The following is a 20,683-nucleotide window of genomic DNA, read 5'->3' on the forward strand; positions in this document are numbered from 1 at the left end:
CGCGACCCCCACGTGACCCGCGCTAGCACGCCCCCTTATCCACGCCTCCCGCCCTTACTGTGTTGTCTCTGACACCGTTATTTCGGGGGTTGCGGCCTGAAAACTTTGGGAACCCCTGGGTTAAGTGATCATTATATGATATTCTGTACCCGCAAAAAGCTAAAACAAAAGGCTGACTGTCACAAAACAGTCACATCTAGGGACCTCAAAACCTACTCCAGAGAGGCCTTTAACCTAGAACTGGAGAGCCTGGACTGGTCAGATGAGCTCAGTGGTACACAAGTTGAAGAAACATGGCTTGGATTCAAAACAATACTTAACAACATTGCCCCCCTAAGAACCACCAGGGTTAAAGATCGTGCTGAACCATGGATGCACTCTGAAATACTGACCGCTATGAAAACCAGAGACAAAAAAATTCTCTCAACTTCATAAAAGTCAGACAAAGCTTGCCAAAAGCTCAAACAGTGTTCTCCAAACCCATGTGGAGGAACTCAAAATACAAAGAAACAGACTAAGAAACGATGTAAACACCATGATCAAATCCGCAAAAAAAAATCATCAATGACAAAACTGAAGAAAACAAAAACAAACCCTGTGACCTTTGGAAATTACTCAACAACCAACTAGGCTGCAGTAAAAAACTAAAAACCAGGTTTACAAACATAAACATAAAGACAGAAAACACTCTCATCACAGACAAGCTGGATGTGGCCAAATACTTAAACACATTCTTCACTAACATAGCCACAACACTGGTAAATAAACTACCCTCCCACTCAGGGCATTATGGGGTAGAACACATCATAGCATACACACACATCACACACATAATAAACCTCTCCATAAAACAGGGACACGTCCCCAAAGGCTTCAAAATTGCGAGAGTGACCCCCCTGCACAAAAAGGTAGCAAATTAGACCCAGGTAACTACCGCCCTGTTTCTATTCTTACCTCCATCTCGAAAGTCATGGAAAAAATTGTCTACGAACAGGTCGAAAAGTACCTCACAGGAAACAATCTAATCTATGAATTCCCATCTGGTTTCAGAACATCCCACTCCACTGACACATACCTTCTCTTATTTGAACGACCACATCAAACAAGAGGTGGACGCGGGCAAATACTGCGGCATGGTCATGCTGGACCTCCTAAAGGCCCTCGACACTGTCAATCACTCCATTCTGATTGACAAGCTAAAAGCAATTGGTTTTGATAGTTTATCAGTGAGCTGGATGCAATCCTACCTGGAGGGGAGAGAACAGATGGTGGAGGTGAACGGTACACTGCCCCCCCCCCCCCTTCCCAGTGAGCTGTGGTGTTCCACAAGGAAGCATACTAGGACCGTTACTGTTCCTAATTTATGCATGACATGTCATCAGCTTGTGACTGCAACTTGTTCCTGTTCGCAGATGACAAGAACAAGTTACAGGTTGAAAAAACCCTCAGCTCAGAACTCGGCAGTATCTGCACCTGGCTCGCTGATAACAAACTATCATTACACCTGGGTAAAACAGAGACAGAGTCCATTCTCTTCAGATCAAATAACAAACTCAGCAAGACCAACTGCTTCTCTGTTACAGTGGGTGACAATATTGTCATAAGGAAAGATGAAATTACATACCTGGGTTCCATCCTAGAGGCAAATCTTTCCTGTGACAAGATGGCATCCAATGTAATAAAAAAAGTCAACCAACGAACAAGATTCTTGTACCGGATCTCCTCTCTGGTAAACAAAAATACCCTGAAGACTCTGGCAGGAGCACTCATTCAAGGGTACTACGACTATGCTTGCACCTCATCATGGTACCAAAGCACCTCAAAGGCACTAAAAACAAGATTACAAACATCACAAAACAAACTGGTCAGACTACTGCTTGACCTTACTCCTAGAACCCACCTCACCCCTGCCCATTTTGACAACCTAGTAGGATGGCTTAGAGTAGACGACAGACTAACAGAGTACAGCAATTATGCCACATCAATGTGGAACGCCCTACCCAAAGCTGTAAAGGAATGTGAATGCCTACCCACATTCAAAACCGCTCTTAAAGAGCACCTACGGGAGGCTGCAATTCGAAACTGGCCACCGTAAATGTCCAAACCCCCCACCCCCACCCCCTCCTAATAGACAGTCTCCTCCCCACTGCATGTATATTTCTCTCCCACCCACCCACCCCCTCCTAATGTACAGTCCCCTCCCGTATATACTCTGTCAGGATCTATGGGTAACAGTATTGTATATTTGAATACCGTATATGTCACAAATGTATCAGTACTAAATACCTATATGTCCCTATGCCATAAATGTCATGTATGTTGAGTATGTCATAAATGTCAATATGAATTGAAAATGGGGGACCCTGATGTAAACAAGACAAACGTCTTTCTCTGGTCTACATCCCCTTAACAATTGTGTGTATTGAGCCGTACTGTATTGTACCCATTCTGCAATCTGTTAAATAAAGTTTTCATACATTCATTCATTCAGCAACTTGCAATGGGCCTGGTCTACAAGATACACTACACCACTAAGGTACCCATGTACATGTCGAAATACTTCCCAAAGGTCAGTGAATACCACAACACAACCACAACACCAGAGGGAGTTCCACAAATCATGTCCAACCCAGATTTGGCTCAAACAAGGGACTAAACGCGTTCCGTAATTATGCCACATCAATGTGGAACGCTCTACCCACAGCCGTAAAAATCACTACCCACCTTCAAAACCGCTCTCAAAGAGCACCTACGGGAGGCTGCCATTCGAAACTGGCCCCGGTAAATGTCTGAACCCTCCTCCCACCCACCCACCCCCGCCTAATGTGTTCCCTCCCCCTCGTATGTATATACTGTACATTTACATATCTTGTATGTCACAAAAGTAACAGTACTGTATATCTGTATGTCATGTATGTCATAAATGTCATGATTAGATTAGATGATTAGATTAGATTATTATATCTGTGTATATCTGTATGTTGGGTATGTCATAAATGTCATTATGAATTGAAAATGGGGGACCCTGATGTAAACAACACGAAAGTCTTTCTCTGGTCTGCATCCCCTTAACAAGTGTATTGAGCTGTACTGTACTGTACGCATTCTGCAATATGTTAATTAAAGTTTTCAATCAATCAATCAATCAAGCACTACAGACAGAGAAAACACTAGAACATGAACTTGAGACACTCCTTCTTCTTCTTCTTCTTCTTCTTCTTCTTCTTCTTCTTCGTTTGAATTTATTGGCGGTTGGCACATCCTTCTGGGTGCATTACCGCCACCTCCTCTAGCTTGACACGTTCGTAACTTTACAATACCGCCATCTTCTGGCCCCCTTTACCTCCCACAATGTCCATTCTGCGTTCACCATCCTGAATTGCAGCTAACACTGCTTCCCCCTGACTGAGTCCCCCTCCGCGATACATGCTTCGCCTCCCGCGGCCTGACTCTGAACTACTCGCTCACACACACCCCCCTTCTCTAACTCTACTTGATCAGCCACCCTCTTTAACTCCCTTATAACATCCTACACTGTCAACCCCTTCATACCCAAGTGTCCCACTGCTGCTTGAACTACCAACTTGGTCCTATCTGTCCTACCACTAACCATCGCTGTTGTAATCACTACTCCTGCCACAAAGGCCACTATATCCAACTTCTCCCCCCACACCCTCCTTTTCTCCTCCTGTACTTCCTCTACTGTCAGATGCCCTTTCCTAAAACCCTGATCCCTCTCTTGCTTTCCCTGATTCTCCTGCACTATCCTCACTGCCAACTGCCCTTCTCTAAACCCCTGTCCCTTGTCTTGCTGTCCCTGTCCTACCTTCCTAGCTGCCTCTGCATATGAAATCCTACCTTCCCTTCTCACCTGCTGGACCACTACCTCTCGTCTCATCGCCTCACAACCCCAATACCCTACACCAGGGGTCAGCAACCTTTTTGACATGGAGTGCCTGTTTGCAATATAGTTGTAACTAGTGTGCCTCAACAATATTCCAGGCATTGTAATTATTTTTTCTCATAATCAGGTCTTTTTAATGATAATTTTTACATTATTACATCATTATTGTTATTGTTATTATTAACAATATTATTATGATGGTTGTATCAACCCTAAATCTGAGTTGGGGGGGGGGGGGGGATGCAATGCAGACAAACAGCTGCATATAGTGCGACCATTTCACTCACATTTGCCCATTCACTTTTGGACACATCACACACCATCGGTGTGTGTTACTGTACATGTGCTGTCATAGCTCCACCTACAGGCCTAATGGAGAACACCAGGAGAACACCAGGATGTGAATGGAGGGTGAATGTGAGGTATATCGTGTAAATAAGTTTTGATTGATCGCAAGACTACACTGTAAAAAAAAATAATAATAATAAGTTACCAGAACTTATTGAGTTCAGTTACTGTGCATTAAGGTTCAGTTTTCAATCCATAATAAGTTCCCATCACAACTACAACACCTCGGCTCCACTCCCTGTTCACACTCCCCATACTTATGCTCCCGACTACATCTACCACATCTCTGCCCCTTCCTACACAACTTAGCTATATGTCCAAACTCCTGGCACCTGTAACACCTCAACGGTTTCGGCACAAACTCCCTAACCCTATATGCCAAAAACCCTAAAAATATCACTTTCGGACTAACCTCACCCTCAAACTGAATGACCATCATCCCTGTCACCTCCTTCTCTGCCCCTCTCTTCATCCTTTCTACACTCCTAACTTTCCCATTACGTTCGTCACTCCTCAACTCTCCCAACAGCTGCTCTTCACTAACCTTAATTGGAATACCACTAATCACCCCCTTGCAACCACCATCCCTTTTCTCCCCTACTATCACTACTCTACTGACATTCACCTGGCCAATGCTCTCCATTTCCCTTGCCTTCTCTACCTGCACTCAGGGTACAAAATAGTTACACGCCCAGCGCCACAGGCGTGTAGATTTAATGTTTGGCCGTCATAAATTAAGGCCTGGGCGCCATCTGGCGGCCAACAAAATCCACTGCATGGGTCGGCATTAATATGATGCAGGGAGTAGCCTCCAGCTGAGCGGGAGAAATGTCGTGGGAGCGGGCGGAAGTTGCCCAATCTGGAACAATCTCCGGGGCTGCAGCTGGACCCTATTGGATGCGGGCGTGGTGAGTTGAAACGAAAGTGAAACTGTGTGTGTGTCGCGTGTCCGTTCTAATGTTTACAAACAATGAACCTTTAAATGTAAATGAGATGCGCTCTGCTCACGAGATCAAGTTTGTAACATGAGACACACATGAGGTCTGTCTTCATCCGTTCTTTAGCCTACAAAAAAACCCTGCAATCGCGTTTTTGATTGTGCTCTGATATTTAATTTTGCATTTGATTTGACCAAATATGTGGAGGCATATTCCCGGAGTAGCTCCCCCGGGTCCCCCCTCAAAATTAAGAAAAACAGGCGACAACATTAACGTTGACGAGTCCGTTGCTACCACCAGCACCACCGATAACACTGCACCTGCTACTAGCGTCGGTGTAGTTAGGAAATTTAGCCAGAAATGGTACACATCTGATTCCGGGAAACCACGAGAATGGCTTAAATTTGAGGGGGGGGGGGGGGGGGGGGGCGGGGGGGAAATGTTTTGTATACCATGTTGTGCCAAAGCAACGGATAAAAGAAAACGAAATTCATTTGTCATCAGGATGTCGGTGATGAAACTGGAAGCCATCAAAAGCCACGAGACGTCACGCTGTCACAGGGACTGCTCTGTTAGATACAAAGCACAGTCTACTCCGCTCCTGGCTGCTCCGACTGTACGACTGTTGACCAAGCTGTCAGAGTCGACTCTGGCTAAAATGCGGATACTATTCCGTAACGCCCACGCTATAGCGAAAAAATCAAGACCATACAGGGACTTCGCCTGGATGTGCGAGTAAGTTTATTGTGTTTTTTTTATAACGTTAGTCCAGCATGTTCATATAGGTGTGTCTGCTTTCACTTTCAGCTAATTATGGTTGTAAAGCCTACCCAGTGGAATTGTTTACATAACAATGCATGATATTATTATATTATTATTCCATACAAGGCTGGATGCATTACAGACTCCGCTAACATCCCTTGTAGGTGGCAAGTATGGATTTGTTTATCTTGTTTGAAGTTGTTTTAATATGTTCTTTAATTCTTTTGCTTCCATATTGTAAATAAATTCACAATAAATTATTTGCATTTAAAACTATTAACGCCGACTCATTCCTTCAGTCCACTAAAAATTATGCTAATATTCCTTATGTTGTTTATGATATGAATTGAAAATAGCATACAAGAGTATTATATAGTAATAATAACACATGGCGATATACTAAAAAGCTATTTATAATTTTTGGCTGGTAAAAAATCTGGATGGCTGGTAGTTTTTAAAATCTACCAGCCAAATGGCTGGTAAGTCAAAAAGTTAAGTTTGTTCCCTGCCTGCACTACACTTACACATCCTATAAACAAGTTCCCACCGTCCAACACCCTTGCGTACCTTACCCCTCCTAACTCCATTTCAATGAGTTTAGACAACAGACTCGGCTCTATTTCCCCAACTCCGTCTCCTCCCTCAAATCGCACCACTACATTCAACCCTTCCACAAAATCCTTCCCTCTGCCCTCATCCTCTGACCCACTCAAGCTATCTCCCCTCTCTTTCTTCCTCTTACTCCCCTTCCCCTCACTTCCATACTCTTCTTCTCCACCTTCGTCCACCCTTCTCCCCCGCTCTCCTCTCCCTCACTACACTCCATACTGTCACTATCCTTCTCCTTTTCCTTGGCTGAAGTCTCCGTCACATCACTTTTGGTCCACTCGAAACGTTTCTGTGCTGCTGGCGCTTCCATGTTCGCTGCTCCTCCTCTCCCCCTCCGACTCATCCTTCCGGCACCCGACCAAAAAAGCAAACCATTCCTGAGACACTCCTCTACTACTGAGGGCAAACATGAAATGAACAAGTATCCAAACACAGGAAACCAAGCCTACTTTAAAGGCACTGCACACCTGACACCAATCAGGTGGCAATCAAGCTCACACACCTGCCATGATGCCACATGGCAATTAACTGGTGTCTTGCGATTGACAGCACACCAGAGAAAACCCCAAATACATCCAAAGCACACAGGAATAAACTAAAACCAAACCGACATAAACCGTGATCCATCACAGAGAGAGTAGGTGGCTGTGTTCATGTGAAAGTGTGTGTGTTCCTGAGAGTGTTGTGCACTTTTCATGTGAGAGAGAGAGAGAGAGAGAGAGAGAGAGAGAGAGAGAGAGAGAGAGAGAGAGAGAGAGAGAGAGAGAGAGAGAGAGAGAGTGTGTGTATGTGTGCGTATGTACGTGTGCATTGCGGCAGGATGTAATCTCACGGTCCAGTGCCTCATCTCCATTGGTCATCATCACTCAGTGCAGCCTTACCCGAGAGATCACCCTCTGTGGAGAGAGAGAGGGAGAGGGAGAGAGAGGGAGACAAGGAGTTAGTGAGAGACAGAGAGAAATACATGACATGGGGAACATGAGAAAGGGAAGGGAGTGGTGTTAGCGAAAGAGAGGGGCGGGAATAGAGCGGGGAAAGAGACAGAGAGGGAGAAGAAAGAGGAGAGTGGGGCCCACTCTCTATAAAAGACAAATACATCAGATAAAAGGCTCAGGTATAGACAAGTGGGTGTTGTTTTAGATGGACTGCCAGATGACAGGACATTATTATTAGGATTGCCTCTGTGATATAGCCATTAGTCAGGGAATGGATCTGTCATTGGGGAGATGAAACCTCATACAAAAAGAAATTTAAAACGTTTATAGCCTCATTAATCAAACTTTATGAAATATAATAAACTAGTAAATAATATGTCTGGTGTAGTGGGCTAGGTGAAATTATGGTCTCCTGTATGTGCAGTACTACATAGAGTATCTATATATCTAGACATCTACACTCACTGCACGCACATCCACATGTACACTCACTTTAAACAAACACTCACCTTACCACTCACTTTACTCACTTTAGACACTTTAACACACTTTATATGTATCTATTATTAAAGAGATGTGCGCTACATTCATACCTCATTTGCACCCTACCCTAAGTTTTGTACCGCATCTCATTTCTGCATTGTACCTCACTGTTACTCATTTTACTCTGTATTGTGTATATTGACTTGACTTACTTTTTACTTACTTCTTATTACTTTTTTTTTTTTACTTACTTTCTTTTACTGTATGTAGCACACTCTCAGGGGCTCATACAGACACAAGCATTTCATCATAAAGTATCCTGTATTTTGTTGTGACTAGGGATGCTCAATATTGGCTTTTTTACCGATACCGATATACCGATATTGTCCAACTCTTAATTTCCGATACCGATATCAACCGATACTGATATATGCAGGGTTCCCCCCCCCCCCCCAAAAACGGAATCATTTCAGGTAATTAACATTACATATCTCTTGTTGTGGAATTAACACAACATTATGCATACTTTTGACAATAAATAAAATCTGAATTTGTTCTTACTTGCTTGCCTGGGACTGGGTAAATAAAGGTTCTAGAAATGTAAAAGAAAAAAAAAGAAAGAAAAAAAAATAATAATAATAATAATAATAATAATAATGATAATAATAATAATAATAATAATAATAATAATAATAATAATAATAATAATAATAATAATAATAATAATAATAATAATAATAATAATAATAATAATAATAATAATAATAATAATAAAAAAATTGAAAACCGATACCGATATTTTCTGATATCACATTTTAATGCCGATATCGGCCGATAATATCGGTAGGCCGATAATATCGGACATCCCTAGTTGTGACTAATAATGAACAAACTTGAACTTGAAACTTGATATAGGCAAGAAGTGCTGGGCAGGGCACTGTAGCTTGGTGAGGGCCTTTGGTTGCAATCTCTGTGTCATCTCTATTACACCACCCTGACGTAGGCTTTTGTACAAGTCCAAACAGATAAATATAGCCACAAGCTGCGATTCCCAGGGTTCAAGCTATTAAGATTTCAAAATGATTCCACAGACAAGGTGCAACAGTGTTATAAAACACGTCATGTGTGTTTTTTAATGATTGGACAACCGCTTAGAGGTCGATTTGAAGAAACCGTTCAGGGAATGTTTCAGGCACTTATCTGGACATATCCTGTAAGTCTCGTTATGATTGACAGTTAGTTGACTTTGGTTTATTTATGTACCCTTTTGAAGTTCATTGGTCAGTATATTCATAACTAGGGATGTCCGATATTATCGGCCGATATTGGCATTAAAATGTGAAATCGGAAAATATCGGTATCGGTTTTCAATTTCTTTTTATTTCTTTTTTACATTTCTATAACCTTTATTTACCCAGGCAAGCAAGTAAGAACAAATTCTGATTTTATTTATTGTCAAAAGTATGCATCATGTTGTGTTAATTCCACAACAAGAGATATGTAATGTTAATTACCTGAAATTATTCAGTTTTTTAGGGGGGGGGGGGGGGGACCCTGCATATATCGGTATCGGTTGATATCGGTTGATATCGGTATCGTAAATTAAGAGTTGGACAATATCGGTATATCGGTGTCGGTAAAAAAGCCAATATCGAGCATCCCTATTCATAACACAATAAGATATCAACAAGCCGTAGGCAACCTTTGAGAAGCATATTCCAATAATGATCCACAGAAAATTACAGTTGGCAGAAAATCCAATATGACAAACTTTGTGGGTCCTTGAGGCAAATTTGTAGGGGGGAGGATAGATGGATGTCTGTACCAATGTGTGCATCAATCAAGCTCACGGCGTGGGAGCCATGATCTTTCAAAGTTCAAAAGTTTGACCTTTAAATAATTTAATTTAATAATTTAATAATTTAATCGTTTTCTGCAGTAATTCCTAGAACGCTAGTTATAGGCCTAAACGCATAATATAGATTATCGATTGCAGTTTATTCGCGATACACGCTATATTAAAAAATCCAACTGAATACGATCCTAAACGTTATGACTCATCATGCACGGATGAAAGGGGGGGGGGGGGTCGTTTATAATTCCGTGATCGTCAGTAAATGCTTTATGTAGTATGGGTGATATATTGATCAGAGCGGTTTGCATTGAAATGAATAAACAATCACGCTGAAAGTAACGTTACTGTCCTCTTACCGTTCGCCGATCAGACTGGAGGAAAAAGATCCCACTTATTTGACGTCGATCGACTAGATCCAATCATATCGATTATTGAGTTATGGCAGCGATCCATATACACGGATGTGTGTCTAGAGTCCTGCAACAATATGTGCCTGCCGGACGGCTTTCCGAGATGCACCGAGATCACCAGAGATCCATTTCCGGTTGTAACTCGCCCGATCATCCACCAGGCGGCGGTATTGAAGCGTTGCACGGTTGTGCCGAGTCCCACTGTCTCAGCAGAGGCTGGGTGGCGGAATTATGAATACCATGGCGAAAAAATATGATCTCAATAACGTCGTATGCCGTGGATTGGAGGAATTCGCATGATCAGCAAACCCGTCGTAAGCCGTTTATGGCGGTGGATGTGTTAAAAGACACAGACACATTACCAAGAAGTGAATTCACCTCTTGGTATAGCGGTCTATGCTGCCACCCGCGGTGCGGCCGACCCGGGTTCGAAACTCCCTCGGGGCATCGACATTTAACACAACGCAGAAGGAGTAACATACGATTGGTCACACTGGTGCCGTGACCCGGATGTCCTGAGGTGGCGTGAGTTTAGGGAGGTGAGTGTAACGGAGGTCCGTGAGTAATATCCACAGTCACGATGGACGTGTGTTGTGAAGTGACTGTGGCAGTAAGCGGTACTGCGAGTTAAACTCACTTCCTCTTAACACATAGACACCTCTTGGTATAGCGGTCTATGTTGTCACCCGCGGTGCGGCCGACCCGGGTTCGAAACTCCCTCGGGGCATCGACATTTAACACAACGCAGAAGGAGTAACATATGATCGGTCACACTTGCAGGCTTGTACAGTTGCCATTTATCTACCCATACCTGCCCATAAGTGAGCACAACATTTAGAGGTCAATGGATCGAGGATTGGATGCTCTCAAGCACAGGAATACACAAATATCATGTAGAATGTGTACTTAAGTACATTCAACATAAAAAACGACTTTTACTTAAGTATCATTTCAAATGGATGACTTGTACTTTTTATCAGAGTACTATTTTATCTGGGTATTTCTACTTTTCTAAAAAGAAATGTATACATGATGTATGATACTATAATCACATCATGACAAGTACATACATTTTACAATCAAAACAGTTACATCTCCTTATACTGCATGGAGCTGCCACAGAATACAGTTGGTTTGGTTTAGTGAATGCAATGGATTTTATTTTGTGTATTAATAGTTGCACATAATGTGATATATATGTAGACTTATATAGTCAGTGGGTTCAAAGTATACCCCTCAATACCTTTGAAATGACTGTATAAAGTGTTTGTGTTAGTGTGCGTGTATGTTTTGTTTGTTTGTTTGCTTGTTTGTTCATTCATTCGTCCACCCATCTATCTGACTGACCACCAGATTGATTGATTGATTGATTGAGCACTGTAGCTTGGTGAGGACTTTTGAATGCATTCATTAATTTAAATAACAACAACCAAAGATTCATCCAAAATAGAAAATGGTGATATTAGCCCTCACTCATTTGTTGAGGACCAATTAGGGTGGAAAGGAATCCCAACCTGAGCATGGCATAAGAGCAAAATGGCCACAACGTGGATATGGTTAATGGGGAATATGTTTGAAATTATGGGAGGGGGGAGGTTCGATTGTTTAAAAATATGTCATCATATTTTATTGTATGTATGCTTTTGTGTATGTAAGCTGGGTCAGTGACTAATAATGTTACTTTGCACATTAGGGTCTCTATAGCTTAACAACGACTATGCTTGCACCTCATGATACCAAAGCACCTCAAAGGCGCTAAAAACAAGATTACAAACATCACAAAATAAACTGGTCAGACTACTGCTTGACCTTACTCCTAGAACCCACCTCACCCCTGCCCACTTTGACTACCTAGGATGGCTTAGAGTCAGTGGCGGACTGGGACACAAATTCAGCCCGGGACATTCAGACGCACCAGCCCACACACCGGCCCACGCACCGGCCCACGCACCGGCCCACGCACCGGCCCCGAAACCGGCCCACACAACAGGCGTTATGAAACACTTGTCCAGTATTAAACAACCCAAGGCTGTGGCTAAGGAGTCAACATCAGGGAGACCAAATCTACACACCGCCCCTAGATGTGCACTCATGCACAGTGCACACACACACATACATATACCGTTACTTCCCGTCATTGGCATATGTTTTTTTTTTTACTAACATCTTAGTGCCTCATTAGCCTAGGGATTAAGGATACATGAAGTATTAACTACACCATAATAATATTGAGGTTTTGATCCATAGAAAGTAGGGATGTCCGATATTATCGGCCTACCGATATTATCGGCCGATATCGGCATTAAAATGTGATATCGAAAAATATCGGTATCGGTTTTAAAGAAATAATATTTTATTTACATTTCTATAACCTTTATTTACCCAGGCAAGCAAGTAAGAACCAATTCTGATTTTATTTATTGTCAAAAGTATGCATAATGTTGTGTTAATTCCACAACAAGAGATATGTAATGTTAATTACCTGAAATTATTCCATTTCTTGGGGCGGGAAACCCTGCATATATCGGTATCGGTTGATATCGGTATCGGAAATTAAGAGTTGGACAATATCGGTATATCGGTATCGGTAAAAAAGCCAATATCGAGCATCCCTAATAGAAAGGTCTGTGCTACACAATTTCAGTTAGATTGGATTTATTGTCCTTTAATTTGGCACTCATGACATTAGTTGCTTGCCGTTTAATCAACATTGAAAGACCCCCCACTTCCTCCCAGACACCCATTCCAAGAGCCTTTTCTTTCTCTCTCTCTCTCTCTCTCTCTCTCTCTCTCTCTCTCTCTCTCTCTCTCTCTCTCTCTCTCTCTCTCTCTCTCTCTCTCTGTCTCTCTGTGTGTGTGTGTCTCTCTCTCTGTCTCTCCCTCTCTCTGTGTGTCTCTCTCTCTGTGTCTCTCTCTCTCTGTCTCTCTCTCTGTCTGTCTGTCTGTCTGTCTGTCTGTCTGGACTGGGCTCTCTCTCTCCCCTCAGGGTCAGCTGTGCTGGACTGGGCGCTCTCTCTCCCCTCAGGGTCAGCTGTGCTGGATTGGGCGCGCTGAGTCAACTGCATAAGAAGAACATCAGCAATCAATAATAATGGCTTGAATTCATACAGCGTTTTTCAGCCTTTTGAAAACACCCAAAGTAGTAGTAGTAGTAGTAGTAGTAGTAGTAGTAGTTTATTCAGTCATCATCTCACACAATACAATATACCCCATCATTTAACAATATTTGATTTTACAGTGACTGAAAAGGTACAGACTGAAGCATAATGCTTATATATGCCTGTCCTATATTCTTAACAAAAATTTAAAAAATTGGCGGCTACGTGGCGTAGTGGGCAAGGCGCTCGCCACAAATACTGGAGACGCTGGGCTCGCCTGTTCGAGCCCAGCGCTCCACATTGCTTTCAGTTTAGCTGGTCGTTCATACTAATACACATTGGCCGTATTAGGGGGTGGGAAACTGATGGGTGGGGATTGGGCGTTGTGGACAGCGACTCCTACAGGTCGGTTGGTGTGCCTGCACAGTAGAATCAGGAAGTGTCGGGGGCAGCGTGAGCCTCCCACGCGTTACTCCTCGCCACTGAGAGATCGAGCTGCGCAGGTGAAAAGATGCGACTGCTGTTACCTCAAGTACCGGAGGGGACTTGTGCTATGTATGACTTAGTCCACATTGCAGCCGGCTTGTGGGAGGCAAGAAACAGCGTTCGTGACAGGGGAGGGTTGAATTGGATGATACGAAATTGGGATGGGAGAAAATGTAGAAAATGGGAGAAAAAGTGGATAAAAAAAAAGAAATTAAAAAAATTAAGACTCCAAAACAGTATTCTAAAAGAAAATAGCAAAAGAAAACAGTATTATTCACCCCTGTAGTTTTCAAAAATAGCTTTACAAATTTTTCTTAAAAACCAAAAGCGAATTACTCATTCTTAACTGTATATCAGCATTGTTCCACAAAGCGCTTCACAGAAACCATCAAGCATTCACACTCACACAGTCATACGCTACTGGTGGTCGTGAGCAGCATCAGCAAACACAGCTGCCCTGTGGCAGACTGACGGAATCATGTCTGCTAATCAGCGCCAACCACCATCAACAACCTTCATAAATACATTCAACATTAATGGAATAGGCTAACTACCAACTTAGCTGTAGCAGTTAGCTGTTATATGCAATCACATATGTTTAACTACGGGGTAGTAGTTGACCTAGTTGTTAGCTTAAGCTAGTTAGCTGTGGTTATTTACAAACATGTAGATGAGACTAATCATATACAGATCGAGAACATGGCTAACAGTTGGGAATTCTAAGGTACATCTTATTTAAGCATGTAAAATGGCAACTAATCAATTCAATCAATTAGATTACCAATAATAATATCAACATGAAAATTTGGAAGGGAACATAATAGTATTTTATTTTAGTATTTACTATTATAATATTAGTAGCCGATTAATTTGCAGCCCGTCCTAGGTTCTGATTGGCTCTCTAGGTTAGCACTTTAGCTTCTGATGCTGTGGTGGGCACTAGTCCTAACATTGCTAACTAAACTTTTAGTCAGAGAAAAAACGTCACGAGTCACAACTATTTACGTCCACGTGCTGTAAGGAATCAGGTATACGGAAAGCACATTGTCTTGTAATAGAATGACTGAAATCACTGCAAGAGCTAGTATAGGCTAGCTAGCCCTCATGAACCGGCAGACACCAACAGTAGAATATGCACTAGGCTACTGCATGCACCTGTCATGTTACTGTTGGTTCCTTCCACTTGAACTTCATCATCATTAGCAGCAGCAGCGGGTAAACATGTCTGTAATTTTAGAACATTGTTCTGCGTCTTTTACTAGCAATTTTAGTTTTTTAATTCTAGCTTTTTCAGCTCCACCCTTTCTTTTTTTGCATTCTCCATTTCTGCGCTTCTAGGCCTACTCGCGGTTGGGAGGAAACGTGAATCTCATTCACTGATGTCTCATGTCTCATTCAAGACTGGCTAACAAAAGCATGTCTTTCACTTAACACCAAGAAAACAGTGTGTATGATGTTCACAAAGTCACCAGTAGAGGTCACTCACTCTAATGTGTTTCTGGGAGAGGCGGAGCTGGACATTGTACATTAATTCAAGTATCTTGGGGTCACATTGGACTCTACATTGACCTTCAAAAAGTCATGTGAAGAAAGTGACAAACAGTCAAGTTTAACATCGAAAACTTCAGGCAGATCAGGCCCTGCCTGCCAGTTAATGCTGCAAGGATGTTTCTGCATTCAATGATTTTATCACACATCGAGTAGGCCTACTGTTTTATCAACTGGTCTCTTTTATATGTCACTACTCTTACACCAATATAATTACTCTACAAAAAAGCCATAAAAGTATTTGATAGGAAACCAATTTCATTTCATCACTGTAATGTTTTAGAAAAACATAACATGCTAAGTTTCGAGAATTTCCAAGTTTTCAAATATACTTGCTTCATGTACAAGGTTCTGCATGGACTTGCCCCTCCCCCATTGAATGAGTTCATCCAACAGAAAGCAGACACTGGCATTACCACCAGGGCCATCAGTAGAGGGGACTGTAAGGTGCCTTTTCGGTATACTACCATTGCAAAAACTGTGTTCTCTGTTAAAAGTGGTAACTACTGGAATAGCCTGCCAGTTGTGATTAGAGAGTGCCCTACATACTCCATGTTCAAGACCCATCTTAAACTGCATCTTAAGGCAAACCAGAACTGTGATCATTTTTTATCTGATTTAGTTTATGCAACTTGTTTATTGTTTTATTGCCGGCCCACACACCGGCCCACACACCGGCCCACATAATGGCCCACACACCGGCCCACATATGGCCCACACACTGGCCCACACACTACACCGGCCCACACACTACACCGGCCCACACACCGGCCCACATTAGTGGCCCACACACTGGCCCACACACTGGCCCACACACCGGCCCACATACTGGCCCACACACCGGCCCACACACCGGCCCACATACTGGCCCACACACCGGCCCACACACTGGCCCACATTAGTGGCCCACACACCGACTCACACACTGGCCCACACACCGGCCCACAGACTGGCCCACATACTGGCCCACACACCGGCCCACACACCGGCCCACATACTGGCCCACACACCGGCCCACACACTGGCCCACATTAGTGGCCCACACACCGACTCACACACTGGCCCACACACCGGCCCACACACCGGCCCACACACCGGCCCACATACTGGCCCACACACCGGCCCACACACTGGCCCACATTAGTGGCCCACACACCGACTCACACACTGGCCCACACACCGGCCCACACACTGGCCCACATTAGTGGCCCACACACCGACTCACACACTGGCCCACACACCGGCCCACAGACTGGCCCACACACCGGCCCACACACCGGCCCACACACCGGCCCACACACCGGCCCACACACTGGCCCACATTAGTGGCCCACACACCGACTCACACACTGGCCCACACACCGGCCCACACACCGGCCCACACACCGGCCCACATACTGGCCCACACACCGGCCCACACACTGGCCCACATTAGTGGCCCACACACCGACTCACACACTGGCCCACACACCGGCCCACACACTGGCCCACATTAGTGGCCCACACACCGACTCACACACTGGCCCACACACTGGCCCACACACTGGCCCACACATCGGCCCACATTAGTGGCCCACACACTGGCCCACACACTGACAAAAAAAATTAAAAAGTTAAAAAAAAAAAAAAATGTATAATTTTTTTTTTTTTTTTTTTTTTTTTTTGGACCAGCCCACTTTGGTCCCGGCCCATCGGGATTCGTCCCGAACGTCCCGATGGCCAGTCCGCCACTGCTTAGAGTAGACGACAGAGTACAGCAACTTGCAATGGGCCTGGTCTACAAGATACACTACGCGACCAAGGTACCCATGTACATGTCAAAATACTTCCCAAAGGTCAGTGAATACCACGACCACAACACCAGAGGGAGCTCCACAAATCATGTTAAACCCAGATTTGGCTCAAACAAGGGACTAAACACGTTTAGCAATTATGCCACATCAATGTGGAACGCCCTACCCAAAGCTGTAAAGGAATGTGAATCACTAGCCACTTTCAAAACCACTCTCAAAGAGCACCTACGGGAGACTGCAATTCGAAACTGGCCCCTGTAAATGTCCTAACCCAACCCCCTCCAATGTACAGTAAATGTCCTAAACCCAATAATACACAAGACCCTCTTCTTGGGACCAAGTAAGGTTTCGTCGATATTCCAATGTACAGTTTCCCCCACCCCGCCTACCCACCCCACCCCACCCACCCAACCACCTCCAATGTACAGTTTCCCCCACCCGTGACCCCGCCTAACCTACTGTTTGAGTTCCGTATGGCTGATCAGTGCTTACAGCCTATGGGCTGCTCCAACACTGCCACCTGCTGGAAACAGAAATAACTGCTGGGGGAAGAGAGACGAAAGCGTTCCTCATGTAACCTCAGAAAACCAGAGGCAAGGGATGGAGGGAGAGTAGACCCAGATATGAAAACAACAAGTAGCCTAATGGGTATCTACAAACTCATTAAGTCACATGTATCTACAAACTCATTAAGTCTCATGTATCTACAAACTCATTAAGTCTCATGTATCTACAAACTCATTAAGTCTCATGTATCTACAAACTCATTAAGTCTCATGTATCTACAAACTCATTAAGTCACATGTATCTACAAACTCATTAAGTCTACAAACTCATTAAGTCTCATGTATCTACAAACTCATTAAGTCTCATGTATCTACAAACTCATTAAGTCTCATGTATCTACAAACTCATTAAGTCACATGTATCTACAAACTCATTAAGTCACATGTATCTACAAACTCATTAAGTCACATGTATCTACAAACTCATTAAGTCTCATGTATCTACAAACTCATTAAGTCTCATGTATCTACAAACTCATTAAGTCACATGTATCTACAAACTCATTAAGTCACATGTATCGACGGGGCACCGGTTGAGAGAGTCAACAGCTTCAAGTACCTCGGAGCCTACATATCCGAGGACTTGACATGGACCACACACATTAACAGTGTGGTGAAGAAGGCACGACAACGCCTCTACTTCCTCAGGCGCCTAAGGAAGTTCCAAGTCAGCCAGAAGATCCTTAAGAACTTCTACTCATGTACAATAGAGAGCATCTTGACCGGCAACATCACCTCCTGGTTTGGGAATAGCACTGCAAAAGACCAAAGCAGACTACAAAGAGTGACACGTTCAGCCGAACGCACAATTGGAGGGGGGCTCCCCACCCTCCAGAACATTTACTACAAGCGTTGCAAGGGCAAGGCTAAGAGAATCATTAAAGACTCCAGTCACCCGAACAACTGCCTCTTCGAACTGCTGCGGTCAGGCAAGCGATACAGGAGTCTCAAGGCGAGCACAGAAAGACTCAGAAGTAGCTTCTATCCCCAGGCCATCAGGCTGCTAAACGAACAATGAATGAACACTACACAACAACAACCACCAAACGCACATAGCACACACATCCACACGCACACACTCACTTTAAACAAACACACTGTAGCACCCACTCCACACACTTTATAGCACACACCCACTTTAAACAAACACACTGTAGCACCCACTCCCCACACTTTATATTTATGGATGAAGGATTGCACTACAACTCGTACACCTTACTGTAAATTGTACCTAAAATTGTACCTCATCCCATTTCTGCTTTGCACTAGATAGTACTGTACATTAGTACACTGCATAGTATTGTGTATTGTATATTATATGGTAACTCAGAACATTGTACATATGTCTATACCGAACACTGTGACCTCATTTTCTTCTTCTAAATTCATGCTATATTATGTTATTATGTTATTTGATACTATCTTGTCTAGCACAGTCTCTGGAGCGTAACAGTAAGAAGCATTTTGTATGAAAGTATTCTGTACTTCTGTATGACAACTATTAAAGAACTTGAACTTGAACTTGATCTACAAACTCATTAAGTCACATACCTACAAACTCATTAAGTCTCATGTATCTACAAACTCATTACGTCGCATGTATCTGATTGATTGATTGATTGAAAACTTTATTAACAGATTGCAGAATGGGTACAATACAGTACAGCTCAATACACACAATTGTTAAGGGGATGCAGACCAGAGAAAGACTTTCGTCTTGTTTACATCAGGGTCCCCCATTTTCAATTCATCAGGACATATATGACATACATGACATACAGATAGTCAGTACTGCTACATCTATACATTTATGACATACCAGATTTGCAAATACAGTACTGTTTGTGATACAGAAGGAGTCAGGAAAAGGGAGTATATACATTTGACGTAGAAACTGTACATTGGAGGAGGTTGGGTGGGGGGGGGTTGGGTACACTGGGATATTGACAACCATACTGGGTAATCTACATTGGAGGTGGTTGGGGGGGGGGGGGCACACTGTATAAACAAGCAAAACTGTACAAAGTGGGTGGCTCTGAAAAGAGCCTTTGTGTGAATACGGGTTAGATGGACAGGGAAGTTTACTTGGAGCTGGTGTACTTGGTCACAGCCTTGGTTCCCTCGGACACTGCGTGCTTGGCGAGCTCACCGGGGAGCAGCAGGCGGATGGCGGTCTGGATCTCCCTGGAAGTGATGGTCCTACGCTTGTTGTAGAGAGCCAGTTTAGAGGCTTCTCCGGCGATGCGCTCAAAGATGTCGTTAACGAAGGAGTTCATGATCCCCATGGCCTTGGAAGAAACGCCGGTGTCAGGATGGACCTGCTTCAGGACCTTGTAAATATAAATGGCATAACTCTCCTTCCTGGACTTTCTGCGCTTCTTGCCTCCCTTTGCAGTTGTCTTGGTGACGGCTTTCTTGGAGCCCTTCTTGGGCGCTGGCTTGGCTGGCTCAGGCATGATGATCAGTCGGGACTAAACAGCAACGAATCTACAAACTCATTAAGGCACATGTATCTACAAACTCATTAAGTCTCATGTATCTACAAACTCATTAAGTCACATGTATGTACAAACTCATTAAGTCTCATGTATCTACAAACTCATTAAGTCTCATGTATCTATAAACTCATTAAGTCTCATGTATCTACAAACTCATTAAGTCTCATGTATCTACAAACTCATTAAGTCACATGTATCTACAAACTCATTAAGTCACATGTATCTACAAACTCATTAAGTCTCATGTATCTACAAACTCATTAAGTCACATACCTACAAACTCATTAAGTCTCATGTATCTACAAACTCATTAAGTCTCATGTATCTACAAACTCATTAAGTCTCATGTATCTACAAACTCATTAAGTCTCATGTATCTACAAACTCATTAAGTCGCATGTATCTACAAACTCATTAAGTCTCATGTATCTACAAACTCATTAAGTCACA

At 43.3% G+C, this 20,683-nt stretch overlaps 1 protein-coding gene across 1 annotated transcript; it reads right to left on the reverse strand.

Annotated features, from left to right (window-relative positions):
* Nucleotides 1-19,816: 19,816 nt before the first annotated feature.
* Nucleotides 19,817-20,191, reverse strand: LOC311234439 (histone H2B-like; the record flags this gene model as incomplete). Its single annotated transcript, XM_084321616.1, has 1 exon — nt 19,817-20,191. The coding sequence occupies one exon, from the start codon at nt 20,189-20,191 to the stop codon at nt 19,817-19,819; it is 375 nt and encodes a 124-aa protein (XP_084177742.1).
* Between the last annotated feature and the right edge of the window lie 492 nt (nt 20,192-20,683).

The sequence above is a fragment of the Notolepis coatsorum genome, assembly GCF_963971535.1.
Source record: "Notolepis coatsorum genome assembly, chromosome: 9".
In the NCBI taxonomy this organism is placed as follows: Eukaryota; Metazoa; Chordata; class Actinopteri; order Aulopiformes; family Paralepididae; genus Notolepis; species Notolepis coatsorum.